This window comes from Eurypyga helias, unplaced genomic scaffold (assembly GCF_000690775.1).
Source record: "Eurypyga helias isolate BGI_N326 unplaced genomic scaffold, ASM69077v1 scaffold23954, whole genome shotgun sequence".
Lineage (NCBI taxonomy): Eukaryota > Metazoa > Chordata > Aves > Eurypygiformes > Eurypygidae > Eurypyga > Eurypyga helias.
This window is the reverse complement of record NW_010246057.1, coordinates 1-20,915: the sequence shown is the minus strand read 5'-3', so window position 1 is coordinate 20,915 and position 20,915 is coordinate 1. Positions and strand designations below refer to the sequence as shown.

Below are 20,915 nucleotides of genomic sequence, written 5' to 3'. Positions count from 1 at the left end.
TAGGTATTCTGAAACTGGGGAGGGAATTTTTCCTCATCTCTCCACGGCAGCTGCAGTGGAAAGAGGTGGTAGTTGACGTGAATGGCTTACTCTACTGGATTATGAAATGGTTGTATTTAAAAAAAGAGCAGAGTGTAAAATGTGGACACATTTCTGTCATGATGAGAAGTGTCTGAGAACACAGATTTATGTACAGGAGAAAATACTTGTTTTGTCTGGGTTTAAATCCTACTTTTGTGTTTTACAGTGGCCCATCCTCAGGAGCCTCACCACCCCTCTGAGAAGCCGGTCATCCACTGCCATAAATGCGGGGAGCCATGTAAAGGTGAAGTACTCCGTGTCCAGGCCAGGCACTTCCACATCAAATGCTTCACCTGCAAAGGTAAGACCTTGATACTCCTCTGTTAGAAATGAGTCAGTCTGTGCAAATGTACCGTGAAGCAGTGACAAGAGGTCATGCTTCCTGCAATCAGCCAATCGTGGATATCCATATTGCTCAGAATCTGAAGGATTTGTGTGTGGGGAGGGTAAAGAATGGGGGGTGAAATGGCCGAATCGCACATGTACAGGCACCAAGGTGATCAGTAACACAGAACAAATTCAATATGCAAACATTTACAGTTAATTACTGGTGCATGTGTGTGCTTACCAGTTAGTAGGGAATGACAATGTGGCTTCTTGTGTGTTTGGGGTATCCGCACATCCCAGTTCGAACTGAGAAAGCCAGTGCTGAATCTCAGAAACTTCTCTCTTGCTGCTCACTCAGTCTGTGCCTTATTATTTGGGTTTGTCAGCAAGTGAGCGTTGTACTTGTGTTCAGTTGTCTTTCACTGAGGGGAAGGAAAGGAGGTTGTGTAGAAGGTTGCTCCAAGTCTTGCTTTGAATCTTATACCTGAGCTGCAGAGCTTGTTTACTGTTGGCCTCTTGTATTTAAGTGAATGCACTTTCTGTTTAAACCATATAGTTATTTACTTACATTGCATGTTGTCTGACCATATGGTTCATACAAGTGGGGCACAGCTGTTCACGTAATCATTTTTTCCCTCTTAGTCTAATGGGTTTTTAATTTGAGATGACTGCAGCTCTACAGGAGGTTGACTTAACCCCCTCAGCTTATACAGTATGTTGTTAGCCAGAGGAAACAAATCCTGATACCGAGACCAGAACGTATCAGACAGCCAAGCCACCTGTAGATGCAGCTCTCTCCTTTCTGTATAGTAAAGTTTTCTCTTGAGACTTCAACTTCATCTCCAGTGTGAAAGACTTGAACAAGCATGTACTTGTCTGACTGCTGTCACACCTGGTGAAAATGTTTCAGCTTTCACCCGTAGGCTTAGTCTGATAGTCTAGTCAAGGTGTGGAAAAAACCCGTGTCCTCATAAAGCTGTCACACCAGTTGTATAGTAGCAGGGTTTCGCTGTGAGCCTCTTTCTTATTTTGCTCTGTGTGGGATTCTGTTGTTGTTGTTGCCATCCATGCCTTCACCTTGGTGTTTGCATCATACCATTAAGCGTATTTGATATGATCATAATTCCCTAGGATATGTCAGAGACACACGGGCGCTCCGTGACTGCTTGTCATGCATGTCGGTGGTTGCTGCACTGCAGGACCATGGTGACTTAAGCCTCCACGCTGCATCAGCCAGCTCCGGGCATACTCATGTGTCCTTTTATGTGATCAGCCATCTTCAGTTTGGTGCTGCGTCCACCTCTGGAATCTTTCTCAGAACAGCATAACTGCTTCCTGACAAAGATGACAAGTAAAACCTCCACCGATGGATGTGTTCCCATTCCCTGGTGATAAGATGCAGCTAGCTGTTACTCCCTGCCTGTTGAGAACCCAGTGTATGCAGCTGGTTTGCCCTCTCTGCCTGGCAGGGCTGGCTGCTTCTATTTGGGGCTCCAGATAAGAGCTAATAAAAAAACAAATTCTGGAAATGGTGTGGCTCACCATTTTGGTGAGCTCTGCTGGCCAAAAGGTGAGCTCTGCTGGCCTCCGGATAGGCAAAGCATCTCAGGCAGCCAGCCGCTGACTGGGAGCTGGAGTTAACAGGGGTCTGGTGGACAGGGAGGCACAAGGGACAGTTAGGAGTGCAGCTCCACGAGTGCTATTCAGAGCAGTTGTTTTGGGCCGTTTTATAATAAAGTCACTTAGCTTGCTAGGGAATTAAACTGTTGTGTGTTACAGATGCAAGTTTAACAGGTTTCTGTGTTATCTCCGGTTGTAATAAGCTTTCAGTTCTGTTTTACGAGGAGTACACTACTGTTACCATACCAAAATGTTAATGGTTACCCGGCAATGGAAGCAGCAGGCTGAGAGGAGGAAGGGTTAGATGAGTATGGAGGGAGAACAGACTGAGCTGAAGACATCACTGGTTTATTTTTTGTCTTTAATAAGCATTAACATTAACAAGAATGAATTAATAGCTTAAAAAGTTTTTCTTGTAAGCATCTATGTACATCGACAACTTTTCTAGAAAAACTAAGACTATTCATGCGACATACGTAAATGTGTGTGGATCAGTCCCTCAGTTATGATGTGCATGAGCAGAGATTTTAATATCTCCATTTAAATTGTGATCTGATATAAATGATAATTTTCTATAATTGTCAGTTGATTACAGTTCATTCTACCCTACTGCTTGTACTAGGAGAGGAAACTTTGAGACTAGCAAAATTGCTATAAAAAGACTTTATTATTCAGCCTGTGATTCATATTCTGGGATAGAGGGAAATGCAGGTTTCAATACAATACGATATTGCTTAACAGAGCAAGCTTTAAACTGTCATAGTAACTATGTAAAGTTTACAGAGCTTGATTTTGGTACGTGTAGAGACAGGTTGCATTAGCAAGGTAATGTTTGTTATAGGAGTATTTCAAACAGTAAACAGTGTCCTTGTTCTTGATGCTGAATATAAATTGGAAAAGATAGTTACCTTCCATGTGGTGGCCTGAACTAATAAATAAATAAAAAAAAAGATCTCAAAGAATCACAGAATGGTTTGGGTTGGAAGGGACCTTAAAGACCATTCAGTTCCAACACGCCTGCCATGGGCAGGGACACCTTGCACTAGACAAGGTTGCTCAAAGCCTCATCCAGCCTGGCCTTGAACACTTCCAGGGATGGGGCATCCCCAGCTTCTCTGGGCAACCTGTTCCAGTGCTCCCCACCCTCTCTGGGCAGAACTTCTTCCTGATATCCAATCTAAACCTCCTCGCTTTCAATTTAAACCTGTTACCCTTGTCCTATCAATACGGGCCCTTGTAAAAATCTCCTAAATAAACAATCCTGCCATGAGAATGTGGGTTGTGTCTTAAAGTGTTCTAGTCCTCAGTGTGTGGCAAAAATGTCTGTACTTTGATTAGGCTATGCCACGTGGAAATGTTTTGCTGTGTATGGATGTTTTACTTGCTGTAGCGATATCAGATATCAAAGGGCAATTACCAGCTAATATACTTGCTAATTATAAAGCAAAGCCAAGTTTTGGCTTACAAGAAGCATTCCTCAAACCCAGAGTAGCCCATGGTGAAGGAACTTCTAGCTTCTACTAAAACATCATTATAAATCAGCATAAAACGGTTTCTTAATTATGGAACAAATGTGCTAATTTTCCTTTTCTGTGTCAGATGTTTTTTGAGGTTATTTGGGAAAGTCCACACCAATATTGTTTTTCCAGAGTCCTCTGTGGTATGTTCAGGTTCCAGATGCGGGTCTGTTTCTTTTATGCAATGACTTTTGCAAGGCTGCATCATCTGTAGCTCAATGAGCTGGACAGGACAGGGGGAGAGTTCCTAAGTTTAGATTTTGGGATGCTCTGTAATCTTTGACTTTGAACTGGATCTTCCTCCCTTGAAGTTAGGGTCATGTAAACAGACACTGTATCAACAGGCTGGAATGTGGTTTAAATCATTAGTTCTTTGACCTTTGATCTGTCATCAGATTCCTTCAGTGGCAGCAGGAGGAGGCTGCAGGGGTAGTTACTGCTATTAATAGTTCAGTGTCAGTGGATGGAAAGTGTAAATATGAGGGCGTCCTTGTAGTAGATATCCAGTGTACTCATTTCCACAAATACTTCTGAAACAGGCTGATCTGTGGATACGGTAACGTAACTGGTGGATAGAATGTGCTCCTTCCTGAGCATTGGGAAATGATATGAGGTCCCTTGAAGCTCTGAATCACTGAACCAGAGAACCTTCTTTATACAAAAGCTCTCCAGGCTTGTAATTCTCTCTCAATACACCATGGTTCTGCTTGCCAGCTTGTGAACACCCATTTTCAGCTCCGTTGTTGAAACAGCCTTCAGTATTATTAAGTCTTTTGATTTTTCTCAAGAGTGTTTGTATCTTCATTTTTTTCCTAAATCTGAGTGTCTTGGCTTTCAGTTAAAGGGCATGTCTAGTCATTGAAATGTAAAACATTGGAAAAGATGAACTTGCAGTGGTCTTAGAGCAGAATGCAAATAAAAAGGACAGAGATGTTACAATATCCTGGTTTGGATGGTCAGGACTTTGAGGATCTGACTCATGATCGTGAAGTATTATAGCGCTGTATCCTTTTTCCATGGTATAAAGTCCCGTGGAAGGGAATAAGGAAGAGTAAGTTGAGTTTTTAAGGCTGAAAATGAAAGAGCAGTATTTGTTGCTAAGAGATTAATACCCAAATCAAGTGGAAAAATTAAAAGGGGGCATGCTGTCATGTCTGTGCACAGGGAGACCTAGTGAGGGACAACAAGAACTTGTTTGAGGACAGCAAATCAGATTTGAGCAGCGTTTAGGAAATCCAGGAGGCTATGGGATTGTGCTGTTCCTGGGAAGCTCACAGAGGTTAGAAATTCTCCCATGACAAGAAATGGGGTTCAGATGTGAATTCATGCATTCGGGTACCCTGTTATGAAGGCCGGCTGTCCCCGCCGTTCCTGTACTTGCCTATCTGAGCTGCTGTGCCCTGAAGCCTGTTCTTTTTCTTGCACTGATTCCTTAAGTATTTCACCTCAGGTTCAGGTAAGGGCCTGGGAAGTTTGCTGTCAGATAGCCTGGTTTCCTGCAAAACAACTGAACCCTTCTGTAACCCCAAAGTGGCAGGGAGAGCTGTCTCATTAGTGGCGGTAGCCTTTGGGGTGACAGTGGGCTGTTTCAGGGGTGCCCCAGATTTAAAACTGTATCCAGTGCCTTGGGAGTGACAGCCGCCAGTCATTCTCAACACTTGTGGAAAACAGTCTCTGACAGAATTCCTGAGGATGCCTTGCTCCCTGCTGAAGGGGCACGGTGGGTGAGGTGTCTGTGCGCTTTGGCAGTAGGGCTCAAACTATACACATAGCTGTATTTCATGCTGTTCTTCCATCTGCTGACCCTTCCCTGCCCTTCTACTTGTTTTAAATAGCAATGTTCTATTTTATTTGGGTCTTTTTTCCCAAATGATTTTTTCTGTTTTCCTATAAAACACTGAATCGTTAATTTTTGCTTTAGATGTTGATATGAAATAATCTCAAGCAGCTTCATCCCATTTTGAAGTGGATCCTTGTTTTGCTCTTGGGGTTGAAATGCCATGAATGGCAATTGGTTGATACCAATTGTTCAGCCTGGAGAAGAGGAGGCTCCGAGGAGACCTCATTGCAGCTTTCTAGTATCTGAAGGGGGCCTACAAGGGTACTGGGAGAGGACTTTTTACAAGAGCCTGTAGTGACAGGACAAGGGGTAACGGGTATAAATTGAAATCAGGGAGGTTTAGATTAAGTATCAGGAAGAAATTCTTCATGGAGAGGGTGGTGAGGCACTGGAACAGGTTGCCCAGAGAAGCTGTGGATGCCCCATCCCTGGAAGTGTTCAAGGCCAGGCTGGATGAGGCTTTGAGCAACCTGGTCTAGTGGAAGGTGTTCCTGCCCATGGCAGGGGGGTTGGAACTAGATGATCTTTAAAGTCCCTTCCAACCCAAACCATTCTGTGATTCTATGATTCTATGATACTGATCGTAGTTTAGTTGGGCCTGAGGTCTCTTTCAGTGAGCAAACATTTGACAGGAAATGAAATTAATTGCACTACATGGCTGATGCTGATGAGTCCTGGCAGATGCCATGTCAAATTTTAACAAGCTACTGGATTCCTTTGGAAGTAGAGGGCTAGCAGGATGCGTTACAGGTGCTTGGGGAATGGAGCAGAGCATCCTTACGGGAATATGGCAAGTTGCTTGGGTTTCTTGTCAGTGTAGCTTGAATTTGCCTGGCTTGTTTCATAAGTCTGTGCATGAGGTAGGCTTGGGTTTGTTCTATCCTTACATCCTTGGTTTGCTTATTTACAGTAGTTTTAGAGAGATCTCTCATCCAGATAGAGCCAAGCTATCCCAGGCTCAACTTTGACATTTTCCCACCGATTGCATTTTCTTCAAGGTTCATTTCCCACAGGCCCGTAATGACTTTGATCTCCACCTAGTGCTTAGTTTAATGTGAAAGGTGTTTTAAATGGTTGAATGATTCCTGCCTTTGTTTCCATCCTGTTGCACAAACCACTGATCTTTCAGTTGGGAAGCTGTCACATTGCTACATTATATATGGCTGTTGCTGGCTGGTGAGCTCAGGTACTGGCTGTTGTCTATTAGATTGCTAGAAAGACTGAAATCTCTGCATGTCAGGTGCGGAGAGGAAAGTTTCCCCTGTGCAATATTGTTGATCTCCAGTGTTAAGGGGAAAACTGAAGAAAGCTGACTGTGTGGGACTAAAGGCAGTGTCATGGCATTGATTGGGAAGTTAAGTTAAAACTCTGAGCTCACATGAAACTCAGTCATCCCTAGCTGAGTGAATGCTTGCCTTAAAGGTTTAGGGGTTTCACTCACGTACCCCACTGAGGACTACGTGTGTCGTAATGACAGCAGCACTCAGTAGTCACGCAGGCAGGGTGCTTGACATGGAGGGTCAAGGTTTTTCAAGGGAAGACAAGAAGGACCAAGATGGAGGATGCTCCTCATGGGAATCCCAGACCAATTTAAGGGAGGAGAAGAAAAACGAAGTCTCATCTTTTCTCAGAAGGTAGTTTAGCTGCTAAACCTTTCTTCCAGCTGGTGACTACACAGCAAAGCAGGTGTTAACATCACCTGTATTTGTTCCCTGTATATAATAAGCTCTTTTGACTTCCCAGGGTTGTTTCTAAAATCAGTCTGTTGAAATGCAAAGAGGTTCCAGAACCACTGGGAATGCTGGACACAGTTCCAAGTAGCTTGGATCAAAATGCAGCTCTGATCAGTGTATGGCAAAAAAGATCTCCAGTGACAGGAGTGTGACAAACAGGTATCAGGATCTCTGTGACAGCTTTTGCAAAAAGCTATATGCGGTTTCCTTGTAGTCTTTCTGCAGTGGTAGTGCTGCAGCATGGCTTCTGAGATTTACTGCTCTCACATGGTCTTCTGATGATACTTGACATACATTCACTCTTTAAATGACATAAGGAACCGGAGATTAGGCCATCAAGAAAAGTGTTGATAAGAGGAATAAAAAAGGCAGGGAAAGACCTATTAAAGTTTCCACATTTCAGATGAACTAAGAACATGAACCTTGCTTTCATCAATACAGGATTTGTTAAGCTCTCTCAGGGAAATAAAACTCCAAACCCAACAGATTTTTCCTGTGTATTTGTTTAGATGTAGATGATAAAGTGAAACCTTGCCAAATTCCTCTTTACCTTCAAACAAGAAATCCATTATGTCCTAAGAACTAAGTGTTGCATGAATATTTCCCTGCTTGAGAACAGCACCATTAGTCTGTGAAGCTTAGAAATACAAGGCAGAAATAAAACCCTAACAGGAAATTGAATTTGCACCTTATTTAATACATGGTGACAAAGCAGATCATTAGACCTTCCTTAATGAACAGCATTCAGTTCTGCAAACTGAGAGCCTGTGCTCGCAGAGTCTGCTTGTGTGGTTTTGTTTCTTCAGTGCTGAAACAATTTTTACTTAATATCGACATGGAGTTATTTTACTAAGGGCCTGTTTTTTCAGCTCTCGCTGACAGTACCTCTATGGAAATCCTACATAATGCTCAGTAGGATCAAATCCTACTTCTGTTCACTTAGAAAAAAATCTGATCTCTTCATTTTCATCATATCCGTTAGAGCTTGGCAGTGACTCAGCTTCAGGATGATCCCAGTCCCTTGGAGATCACAGGCAGTTGGATTGCTCTTTTGAGCAGCTATGCTTTGTCACAATAGCCCAGGCTGGCATACACAGACCCTGTAGCTTTGGGAGCTGACAGCAGTACTGATGGTATCTCCAATCTTTTTGTGCTCCAAGGATGCAAAATAATAGCTCCAGAGAGTAGTCAAGAGAGAAAAACTTGTAGGTCTGCATTTTCCATACCATGTGAGGCAGGACTCTATTCCAGCTTATTCCATTCACAAGAGAGGCAGGACCATCTGTTTGGAATATTAAATCCTTTGATATAAAGACTCTTGAGAAAAAGGCTGAGTTCCTTCAGGAGCTGTTAAAGATAAGGGTTTTCTTTTTTTTTATTTAACAAAAAATGCTGGGTTTTTTGTTTGGGTGGTTTGGTTTGGTGGTTTCTGTGCTTGTGGTACCTCAGGGAATGCTCCCCAGCGTCTCCTGTTTCTGGTAGGTCCTGGTCATGTAAGTGGGACTTCTTCCATTGTATCGAGCAGGAAGGGTTTTGGGGGACTTCCTCTTCTGTAGAACCATTTCCACGTGATGGATCTTTACAGAATACCTCTCACTTTTTGCCTCCACAGCTATTGGCTCCAACGATTAATTCTTTGAACACTGTTTTTCCCATCAGCACAGGGAAAAACAAAAGAACATAATTTGATGTTTCCTGTTAACACTTTCATTTATAATTTTAATTAACATTATCATTTTGGTATGGGTGGGTTTTTTTGGTGACATATTTGTGTCACAGCAATTGCCTGGATCCCACTGTTGGGGTTTATTGGATGTGTGCAGTGATCACAGCTGGTTTGTCTTCATCGCCTCTGCTGTTTGTGGCATGAATGACGCTGGGCAGATGGTCTTTCTTCTTAATAAAAACAATCACAATTGGTCCATCTTTTCTGTGGTATTTCTACAGTCGTCATAAACATGTGTGCTAAGGCAATAGGTTTAAGCTTGCGGGGATTTGTTGTCAGAACCATGACTTCTGCACAGATGCAAAAGGGGGGGTGGGGGTGGGGGAAAGCTGTTTAAATCCCTTCCTTATTCATACAGCACATTGTATGCCAAGTGTGGATACAGTCATGTTCATCCCTTCTGATTTGATGTCTGACTCAACGTGAAAGCAGCCTGCTGGAACAGCGTTTTTCTAACCATGGATGTTAACAGTCTGGGTGACCCTTGTAACTTAAAGCTGTGATTAGTGGTGGGAACACAAGTGCTAAATTGTCTGCAAAAACACCTTGTAATCTGGGGTTGCCAGGACTTGCCTTTAATTCTTGCAGGTTGGTGTGTGCTTCCTGCTGTGAGTATGAGAGATGATGAATCTGCTGGTGGTCACATCCTAGGGAGTTGCTTGTGCCTGAATCCATGACTTGCCAGTATGAGAGAATTTAATTCATTCTCAGTTATTGACAAAAGGAATAAGAGATTGGGTGGAAAGGAGACTTCATAAAGAAAAGGGCAGTAGAGGGAGCTTCTTTTTAATAATAGTAATTACTGTCTTTATAAGACTTGCCAAATTACTTTAGCCCTGATTTTTGTCACTGGGCTTGAATCCCTGTGGCCATACAAAAGGCGTGGAGCATAATTGTGAGTGCATCAGCCCTTCCACTCAACATCTGTAGTGGTATTTTGCAAGCAGTGATCTGCCACGGACCTCTCTCTGATGTGTTGAAGCTGGATTTTCAGAAGAAGCTAGATCAGAGGTGACATTGGAAGTGACTTTTGATCATCCTACCTCATTAAACTGGGCAGTCTAATAGGGAACCATAATGACTAAACGAGTTTTTTGGAAGGTAACTCAGTGGTGGGAATGGGGACCATAGTGAAGAGCCAGAGTTCATGGATGCAGCTTCGGAGGCAGATCCAGCAGCGTGCTGAGTGCCCTCAGCGTGAAGCTGAAGTGTCTAGAGACTTGGACGTTAAAGGCACAAGCTAAGCTGCAAACTGCAGGAGGCGTGGGAGAAAGTGTTGCGCAGATGCGCGAGTGCTCCTCAGCTCTTTATGGAATGTAGCAGCTTCTGAGGCAGCCACTGTTGACTACTCCATGGCGATACACTCTTCCACAGGATCTGTCTGAATACTGATGTAACCTTGACAACTCTGAAGCATTGGAGTTATCAGTCCATTATTTAATTGTAAAGAACCAGCAAAGTAACATAGAAAAGCCATCCCACTGTACGTAGACCTAGGTCTTGCCTCCACCTCCGGTGGAAAATGGTCCCCAGCTCAGGAGGAGTCTGAGGTGAAGTGGGGATCTGGTGTTTTCTGCCTAAGGGTTACACAGTATTGTACCATTAGTTTGAAAATAATACTTTAAACAAAATGGAGGTAAGTAGAAAAAAACAGAAGCATGAAAGAGGGTTTTTTCTGGAGGTGTACCTGAAAGCCAGCGTAGAGCATTTTGCAGCATTATAACAGAGCCTTAACAGTAGTTCTCTGTGATTCTTCTAAGTCACTGATAATTGAGTTTTGGCTGCTTGTGGATTTAATGCCACCATGAAATGGAATTTGTTGGTACATGAAATATTAACACTGTTCTGTGCAGACACATGAAACCGGAAGAATACTAGCACAGATACTGCTTCAGTTCCCCGTTGCATTTTAACGCATTCTCTTTATTGTTAGTCTATTAATTATTGTTAAAATAACACTCATTAGACTTCTGAGACGTGGCAACAGGCAAACACAGAGAACTTGCAATCCCTGCCCCAAACATCTTGCAATTTTAATTTTCAAGGCAGGTTGCTAATAGCATATTGGCCCATTATAATGGGGGAGAATGACTGTTATGCACAACATCGTGCTTGGAATTTGTGGTGGGGAGATGAATTGAACACAGTTCCCCTGATAATCTTTCTATATTTCATATTTTAACTTTTCAAGGCCTCTCTAAATGCAAGGACCTAGAATGCTGCTTATTTATTTTCCCTTAATAATCAGAATTTCTGTTATTCGATATTTCTGATATTTGATCTGCATGTACTTGAATATTATGAAGAGGGATGTGATGGAATTGCTTGCAGAATAAGAGTCAAGCTACCATCCTAGACCACTGTGGAGAGTAGTTTCTCTTACTGAATTACACAGATACAGCAGTATACAGAGGAGCAGCAGGAGTGTCTGAAACCAAAGTGCCTGCGAGTGGTCATATATATGTATATATATTGTGTGTGTATATATATATATATATATTTGTATATCTGTTTAAAAACCTCATCTGGTAGCTCCCATTTAAGCTTTCTCACTGAGGTGAATAAAGAGGACTTTTTAAAAGCTTGCATGAAGCAAGTAGTATTTTTGGTGGTACTGTTGGGATGCTAAGATAGGTTTGAGTCCTCTGTTCAGCCCAAGGTAAAGCAGAAGTGTGACATTCAGTCTCCTGTATCCCATGACTGTACTGGGATGGATTGCTTTCTGTCTCTTGTGTTGACCAGAAATGCCAATGTAGCATTATGAATATTTTCTTAAAGCAAAACAGACACCTGTTGATGATGTGTTTTGTTTTGATAAATAACCATTTAAAAGTGTAAAACTGCCAAGTCACCAAACTCCTTCAGTGGTCCTTCACCTTTTACTGATTCAATTATTTCCCAATAAAGTTGTGTCTGCCCACAAGTCTATATGCAAATATTAGATCTGTTTATCTTAATCCATGAAGTACAGGGGGTATAGTATGTGAAAGACTAACAGAAGGCCAATGCAGATTATGCACTCAAAGGTAATAGTAGTTCTTGGGACATTAATTTGTTCAGAATACTTGTGGGGAACGCACTTTATTCCTATTTGCTTTATTCAGTATCTGTTGTACTGTTGTGTATTTTGGTTGGATATATCATGAAGTGTATATAGTGGAGATGTGGCTAGATTTTTAATGCTTGATTGTCTCTACACTGAAGCTTTCTCCCAGTATTTATGTCTAAATTAATACTGTAAAATAAACCTGAACATTTCAAGGATTAATACTTTTCATTTTGCTTTAAAAAGTATAATGCAATGATGGTGGAGCAGCTCAGTGTTATCTGGGGACTGGACAAGCTAATATAAACCATAAAACACTTCTAAAATACTCATTGTTTCAAAAAGATGCAGCACCCTGAAAGCTTCTTAAAGTAAAGCACATACTTGCAGGAAAAATGTATGCTACTGTGTATAATAGGAAAATCTGTCCTATATAGATAGGGAATTGTATCTTTTCTTCCGCTTGCCTCCAGTCCCAGAAGTGAAAGCAAGATTGCGTTTTTACAGACAACTCTGATAACATGATTAACTGGATGATTGGAGGTAACTGAGGTCTTGGTGAGGACCAAAAGCATTAATGTTATGATAATGTAGATTCCTCCACGGAAACTCCCTAGTGCAAGCTCTCTCGTAGTCAGAGAATACCAACCGTCTCCTGGGACGTCAAGGCATCTAGTGACAGAAGGAGAAAGCAAAAATCTGATAGAAGGGAGCAAGACTACCAGGGTCATCTCATTTGTCGGCAGCATAGACTCTGGCTGATGTCCTTAGTAGGTGCATTTCCAATCTATCCGTGTGGTTTTTTTCTTCCAGTGTGTGGATGTGACTTGGCACAAGGAGGCTTTTTCATTAAGAACGGGGAGTATCTTTGCACCTTGGATTACCAGCGCATGTACGGTACCCGCTGCAACGGCTGTGGGGAGTTCGTGGAAGGCGAAGTAGTGACAGCTCTGGGAAAAACTTACCATCCAAGCTGCTTCGCCTGTACTGTTTGCAAGTAAGTCATCCCTTTCAACTAACATGGCATTGAAACTCCATGAGACACAAGTGTCAAGACATGAAGATCTATTTCCCTTTGGGAAGCATTTAATTGTACAAGATCTGCTGCAAGTCTGACTTTGAGGGTCTTCCAGATGAGTGATATTTTGGGGAGATGGCTTCTCTGTTACATGTAGTTCCCTGTCCAAAAAGTGACTGTCATATATGAAAGACGTAAATACCAGGCTTACACGTTGAGATAATGGACATGGGTTGAGTTGAGTTCAGGTGATGAGCCCAGCTTGATGGGAGAAATGAGGTAAAGCAGAATTCTGGATGATATAATAGAGAAGTCATTAGAGCCGTAAGAACAGTTAAACAATTGAAAACATACTGGGGACTGATTTTTACTTCATTTAAGGATAAATGGCTTTGGGACAACTGTGATCCTTCCCTTCTTCCCAGATACTATTTCTTGTCCTCAGTAAGAGAACCGACAGTTCTACAGGGAATAAAAAGAAGTTAACTAAGGCTGTGTGGGTGGGACAAAAGGTCACATTTTTAACTTGTATTTTTGATTAAACTCTCACTAAAATATTAGGAATTTACGAGACTACTGGGCAAATCCTCCACATACTGTCGTAGCCCCCTCATTTGAGCAGTTCTGTACTTGAAAATCTCAGCTGAGCTGTACAGCCTAAACTCATCCCAAAGTCCCTGAGCCTATTGTTCTCTGTTCGCTGGCTCCAGGCACGGAGACTGCTAGAATTTAGGCCGCTTTAGCATGTACCTTATTGCTGTGGTGATTGGTATATTTGGGATATGTGAGGGGACATAAAGCTTCTGTGGGTTTTTACCATAGTGGCACATTTTTATAGTAGTAAAAGTAATCTTTTAGACATAAAGTGAGAGTAAAGTGATTATTATGGTGCCATTGTGATTCTATAGAAAGCCAGCTGTGTTATGTGTGTAGTTACTGTTTACTAAGCTGGAATGAAGATGGCCATCAGCTTATTCATTTCTGCAGTTCTGAGCCCTGCGAGTAAAACGGAACTTTTCTTAAATAAAGTTCAGTGTAATGCCTGCAGGACACATAATGAGAATCCAGTAGAGATATGGGTAGATTTCAGGGAGAGGGAGGACCCAAAAGACATGTTCCTTTGTAGCCTTGGAGGGAAATAGGACAGTGGAGTTCTCCAGAAGTCAGAATCTGACAGCAGTTGAAATGTATGAAATGTAAGGAGATGACATGAGCAAGAAAAGCAAGAATCTACATTCTGCCACACCTTGTAGGACATCCCAGCATGTGATGCCTCTGGTGTGGCAGACTTGCTGGGTGCTGCCTTCATGGCTATCTCTGACGAGTAGTTTAAGTACTTTGTCCTGTTGCCTGGTACATTTTTCAAGACCTTTTCTATTGAAAATATTTTGATAGTTTTTCCCTTTGGTCTTTAAATCGTGTGTGAATTTACTGCGTGTTGATAATGACATGATGTGTATGTGTTTTATTTCCCAAGAACAGTATGAACGTAGATGATAGAGTATGAAACATGACATCAATTTTCAGTACATTGACTTGCATCAATCTTTTTGTGTTGAATCAGCAAAAGATGAGTCATTGGAAGAGATTCATGAAGTGCAGTATTGCCACTGATTTTTTTTTTTTTATGGCCCACCGTGGAAAGGAAACTAGAACAATGCCTTAAACATTTTATTTTGTGGAAACAAGCGGATGCTCTTTTTTTAAACATAGTTTTGGAGTGAGGGGTAGTGTAGGGGGTCAGTACTCAGCAGCTGAAGCTACGTACTGAAGATCTGGAGTTACCGGACTTTCTCATTTTAGTGAAATGCTCATACAAAGAATTGGTCATCCCACACCAGGTGGGAATTAACAGCAGTGCCTAACACACATTCTTAACATTTTGCTGGGTTCAGCAAATGGTTTCAAACTTCCATAGTCCATTCAGCCTTTACCTTTCTCCTAATGCCATCCGCACAGGTAGCAATTACAGTGGTGGTTCTGTGATGTAGATACCCGTTTCAGAGCTCCAGGAGAGTGAATGTGAATAACGTTTCATTTCTTTGCTAACTGGTGCATCCACTGTAATATAGTCATATATTTCATTGCTGGATTCAGATGATGTTGGTGTATTTACGAGTGACTAGCTCCACATTCCTTCACTACCATCATGACCTATTCCAATTCTAGCTGTTGTGTCTAACCGGATTTCACTGTCCTCTGCTCTTTAGATAAAGTATTTTGGTTTAAAAAGAGTTATCAAACATACAAGTCTAACCTCTGCTCCACTTGCATCCACGGATTGGATTTCTTCGAGTGACTGGCTTTGCCAAGGCCACATTGCAGGAACTATTTTGCCAGAGTTTCTGTAAAATACTGATTGCACTGGGGGAAGGCAGCAAAATCAAGGCATAGGGAACAGAGGAAAAGTTCTGGTGTAACCCTTGCTATAATACGTTTTTCTCTTTAACTCCAGGCGTCCATTTCCACCAGGCGATCGCGTGACCTTTAATGGAAGGGACTGTCTCTGTCAGATGTGTGCACAGCCCATGTCCCCCAGTCCAAAGGAGTTGTCTGCCTCAAGCAGTAAGTATGCCATCTTCTCGCTGAAGCCTTTCACTTTCCCAGGCTGATCAACGTTTGGTTGAAGCTAACTTAATGCAATCTTGTGGTTTTTGTTTTTTTTTTTTGGGGGGGGGGGGGGGGGGGGGGAGGGGTGTTGTTTCATTATTATTACTATTTTTCTTCACCTTTAGAAACAAGAACCACCTCTGGGAACCATCTTTTTTTCTTTCCTTTTTTTCTTCCTACATGAAGTGTGTCTGGTTGGTACCACAGGTAGGAAGAGACACACATTTCAATATGAACAAGTGAAAAGGGCTGCTTTTTATAGGCCCTGGAAAAGTACTTGATGAAACCTGAGGTTTCAGAGTTGATACATTCCATTTTTTTTCATGTATAATTGGACAGGTTTAATTATTCAAAAGAGGACAAAGAGTAAATTAATTTTCTTCTACTATTTCACACTTTAATTAAATTAGCCTTTAAAAGGAGCATCACCAGGAATATGCCTCTAATGATACTGTGATCAGAACCTCAAGAAACCACTATAAAAAAGAGAGGAAGCAAGTTAAGGGGAGAGAGAATCAAGACAGTTTGACAGGGAAATTAATTTGATTTGCTGTTGAGTTTTAATGCTCTTTAAAGATGTTTTGGTAATTACTGATATTAATCTCTGCCTCTGGTAGTTAATTTTTTAAATCTTTGGGGATTTCTGTTTCTTTTTCTGTCTCCTGGATTGTACTCCGCTCTCTAATCTATCATGATTTACCCAGTATAGTTTTATAATTCAAAATCGCAACAGATTTCCTTGTGATACTGGGTACCTTTCCACCAGTGCTGGTTTTTTTCAGGGAGACACTGTGTATTTTACACTGGCACTTGGCTTTGAGATCCTAGGATTATAAAGTGCAATATAACGGCAGCGTTTGGATAATGTCTGTGCTCAGTAGATGAGTCAGGTGAATCTCAGGTTATTGGATTTGCCTGACAACACGTAATCAGACACTTAGCAAAATGGAAAATGAGACACGTTTTTTGTTACTGTGCCTTTCTGTCTGTTAAGTGATACTTTTCCACAGTAACTGTGGATTTGGAACTGAAAATGCGCAGGCCTAATTGGTTACGGCAGAGTTTAGGAACCTGAAAAAAGCCTTACAAGACTTGCAAACCAACACAGACATGTATGAGGTACTTCAGGCACCCAGAGAATCCTTCTGACACCAAGGAAATTGTATTTGAATTGCTGGTATTTAGGAGGCGTAATCAGCAAGGAACTGCAAGGCACCGGGACCTTAGACAGTACTGACGTTCTTTTTCTAAGCATGGCACAGCACTGGTTCCCAAGCAGCTCGTGTTCAGTGACAGGAGATGGGGATCACACTGCATCTGGTTCTCAAAAACTGGCGCGCTCATCCAGCAGCGTGGCCGCTTCCCAGGTACATGACTCCAGGTGCCAGAATGCCCTCCCGTAAGTGGTAGGCTGATGGTGAGCAAAATTGCTGGAGGGTCACTTCCTGACAGTCATAGTCCCTGGTTGAATTACTTCTTGGGTTCCACACTGAAGCCATAGGTAGCAAGGATTATAAATCAGTCTTCCTTGCTACTTGTGGTGACAGGGGTACCACGCTGGCTGGCATTTCTTCTTGGATGTGCAAGAGATGCTGTGGGAAGCACAGCTGAGGGCGGAGCAGCCGCAGGGAGGTTCCCGGTACTTGGGGTAGGCACATGAGGTGGTGCCAGCAGTCTGCGCTAGTGGAGCTTGACCAGCAGGCTTCTGGCGCAGGTATCGTCTTGAAATTCTGCAGACTACAGCTCTTTGAACCCGCTTTAATACATTTCCCTTTTCCTCAAGCAGAGCTTTTTCCCTTAAGCATTCCACTCCACTATAAAGCACTTCAGTAATAAGAATGTTATTTCTCTACCTGAGATCGAGCCCTTTCTCCTGTAGGTTCCTGTTCTGGATGCTGGTAAGGAAGCTTTAGTTATCTCTGGGTACCTTTTTGCTGAAAGGTTGGATCGTTTTAGTGATGTGCATGACCTAATTAAGAAATTGCATTTCAAAGGAAAAGTGGGCTTTCTGGATGGATGAGAAAAACTCCTTATCCAAAAGAAACGGCTGCATTACAATCACCTAGCAGGAGTTTTCATTTGAAAAATTCATCTTCTCTTAAAACGATGATGTTCAGTTTCCTATTCTTTGGAAAGAAGGAGGGGGAAGACATGTCAACTCCCCTTTCTTTGTAACAGTCTCCCCTGTGAGTTAAGAGTGTTACAGCAGAGCCAAGACGTGGACCAGAGTTTTCAAAATGGGCAGTGTTAGATGTGTATAAACAATCTTGGGTGCAGCTGTTCTGTTCCCCGACCAGCCGGCGTTCACGTGGAGTTTTCACAATGCTGTTTTGTATGTCTGACCTTGTCTGGTTTGCACATTATGTTCTGGTTCAAAGAATGAAAGTTCTCTGGGACAAATGCTTCCATGCCTTTCCGTACGGAGTCTAACAGAGTTGGCTCCTGGCTCACAACTGGGGATCTTGGCTCTGTTGTGGTATAAATAATCAGCTTAATGAACTTACGGGAGAAAGATATCTGTGTTAATTATTCAATAGCCTTATCTCTTCAAATAAGATGCAGTAAAGCTCCCAGTAAATACCCAGAACTTCCAGCAGAGTTTCTGGTAATGCTGAAGCGGAGCAGAGCCAACAAACCTTGCCTGTTGTAGAAAATGTGGGCAGGAAAAATGGGAGTCATCTGTTGCCTCACTATTCAGAAAGTGGAGGGAAAATGAGGTTGTTTTTGAAACAACAAATGGAGAAGCAGCAAATCTGCTTTGCAGTCTTCCTTGAAAGACTCTCTAATTTGTAATGCAGTTTTATATTTGGGACATAACTGTCCTTTCATTAGGCTGAGATAGACAGGTGGTTGCTGACAGTATTCAGCAATAATGTCTGAGCTGATTTATAAGCATCACAGACTTCTCTGTTAGAAGTGAGCTGAGTGAATAAAATGGATGCAAAATTCCTTTTCATCATAGTTCTCGTGGAAAGTCTGCAGCTAAGATGTGTAACTGTTCAGCCACGTTTGACTTGGTTATGTTGTTCCTTAGCTGCCTCTCTGAGCTGTCTGAAAACTCCTTCAAGTCCATAGGGAAGACTTGCAAAATGAAGGGGAGGAGTTGGCTGGCTATTTGTCAGCAAGCTATCGGCAGTGATTTTTGGCTTTAAAGGGTATTAAGCAACATCCAACACATGATTCTGAGCTCATTCTTAGGAAATATCCTACAATTTCACACTCTGTGTTAAAGCTACATGGTGTATATATAGTTATTGTACAAATCCTTGGCACAGATGTGGATAGGCCTTAGCATAGGACACTGAGCCCAGTTTTGCCTCACGGGATGCACACAATATCCATAAACAGTGAATGCACTGGAGAACTTAGGCTCAACAATTTTGTTTGGAATATGCATTTTTAAAATACAATCTTAAAAATCCTGTGTTTACATTTAAACCTTCAGGTTTTAATATTTTTTGTGTGCCACAACACAGATTTTCTTGTGTCGTAATTCCTGGTTTATCTGCTAAGGATGCAGAAACACGTATTTCTCTGGCATTCAAGGCTGCATATCTATGTTTAGGTCCTGGAGATTGAGGTGAGGTTCTGGGGGCCTTGACAGAAGGGGCTCACGTATATCTCTTGGTTGACTGACCATAGAGACAAGACATACCACAGACGATTGTAGGTTGATTTCAAACACTGTCATTTAAATCACTGGTTTTAATCATGTTGTACCTAAGAACCCAGGAAACCTTGATTGGAATAATTGACCTTGTTTTAAATTGAGATTTTTAATTAGAAAAGGCTAATTGATAAGCTTGAGGATACTCCTTATCTGTACACATTTGCTTAAACTAATACAGCTCTGCATAAATTATAATATTCTTAGACATCTATATTTCTTCCCTGAATTAGTATTTTTGTTCATGATTTATGATGTCAACCTCTATTTGAATGGAAATTGAAATTCAATTAGAATGCCTGAAATAGCATTCTGGATTTTTTTTAGATTTCAGAAACTACCTGTAATCTGCTAGACACTTGAAGAAAGTAAATGCATTAAAATTTATTTTTATTCTGGAACTGCTGATCTGTCAAGGATCTGTACCTTATAAAACTATTTACTTTGGATCGCCATGCCCGTAAAGTTTTTAAAGTTTTTTAAAATTTTTAAAGTGGCAGATCTTGTCGTACCTGAATTTATTCATGGATAGGAAGTGGAAAGCAAGTTTTGTCTCTGTGTTTTCAGATCCTATTTGGTTTTTTAACTTTGATTTAATTTAAAATAAAATTTTAAATTCTGATTTTTAAATTGAACTTTGGTTTTTAAATATCAGTATTTAATTCTTCTTAATTTAATCTAATTTGATTGTAGTAGAGTTGCAAGGGCAACTACATTTATGACTTAATATATTGAGCATACAGTGGGTCTAAAATTTTACCCTGCCCCCTTTTTAAGAATAAAATAAGCAAATCAACATGCATGAAATGATAGAAAATTCAGAGAACTTATGCAAACCCAAGCACAGTTCCTTGCTGGGAAAAGCCATTTGATTACACTTAAGAATACACAGCTTTTCCCTTGATAAATCCTTCCAATGACACTGTCCCATTTTTTGTGATTGGTCCAAGAAGATTTAGTCTTTTGAAGAATGTTTGGAATTTTTGAGGCATTTCCATCATTCAAATTGTTTTCTTGAATTAGTTTTAGTCCTCGCTTATGTTTCATAACAGTAGCTATTACTGGAGTAGCCTCCGTTTACTCAGCTATTTCTTACTTCACAAGGACAGGTGTTTTCCTTGCTGCTTTATAACCACCTTGGATCCCTCTCTGGAAGCATATGAAGCATTGTTACAGACTAACGTTTAGGGGACAGAGACAGAGCAGCAACTGTATTGAGAATCAACTTGCGGCAGAAAGTTTCTGATTTATGTGTTTTCTATAAGAAAATGTTCCTTTGCCAAAATCACTGGTTTTCAGGAGGGAATTTTCAGTCCAGTTTGCCCATTTCTCTTGTATACTTTTGTGTGCATTGGTTTTAGTTGGGATAGAGCTAATTTTCCTCACAGTAGCTACTATGAGACTATGTTTTGGATTTGTGCTGGAAGAATATTGATGGCACGCTATTGTTTTCAGTCCTTGCCAAGCAACGTTTATATCAAGTCGGGGACTTTTCCAGTTTCTGGTACTGCACCTGGGTCCCCAGCTGCTTCTCTGCATGAATCTGGGAAGGGGACACAGCCAGGAGAGATGACCCAAACTGATCAAAGGGATATTTCATGCCATCAGATGTCGTGCTCAGTATTTAAGTTGGGGAATTGGCAGGGAGTCCTCTTGCTCTGGGTGCTTGGGCACTGGCTGGACTCTGATTGGTGGGTGGTGAACCATTGTATCATTTGTTTTATTTTCCA

General features: G+C 41.5%; 1 protein-coding gene across 1 annotated transcript; it reads left to right on the top strand.

The window, feature by feature from the left end:
• Nucleotides 1–237: 237 nt before the first annotated feature.
• LOC104505374 (actin-binding LIM protein 1-like) lies at nucleotides 238–15,473 on the top strand (the record flags this gene model as incomplete). Its single annotated transcript, XM_010150276.1, has 3 exons — nucleotides 238–382; nucleotides 12,704–12,887; nucleotides 15,364–15,473. Coding segments are annotated over 3 exons (439 nt in total), but the record flags the coding sequence as incomplete, so codon positions are not given.
• Nucleotides 15,474–20,915: the final 5,442 nt, after the last annotated feature.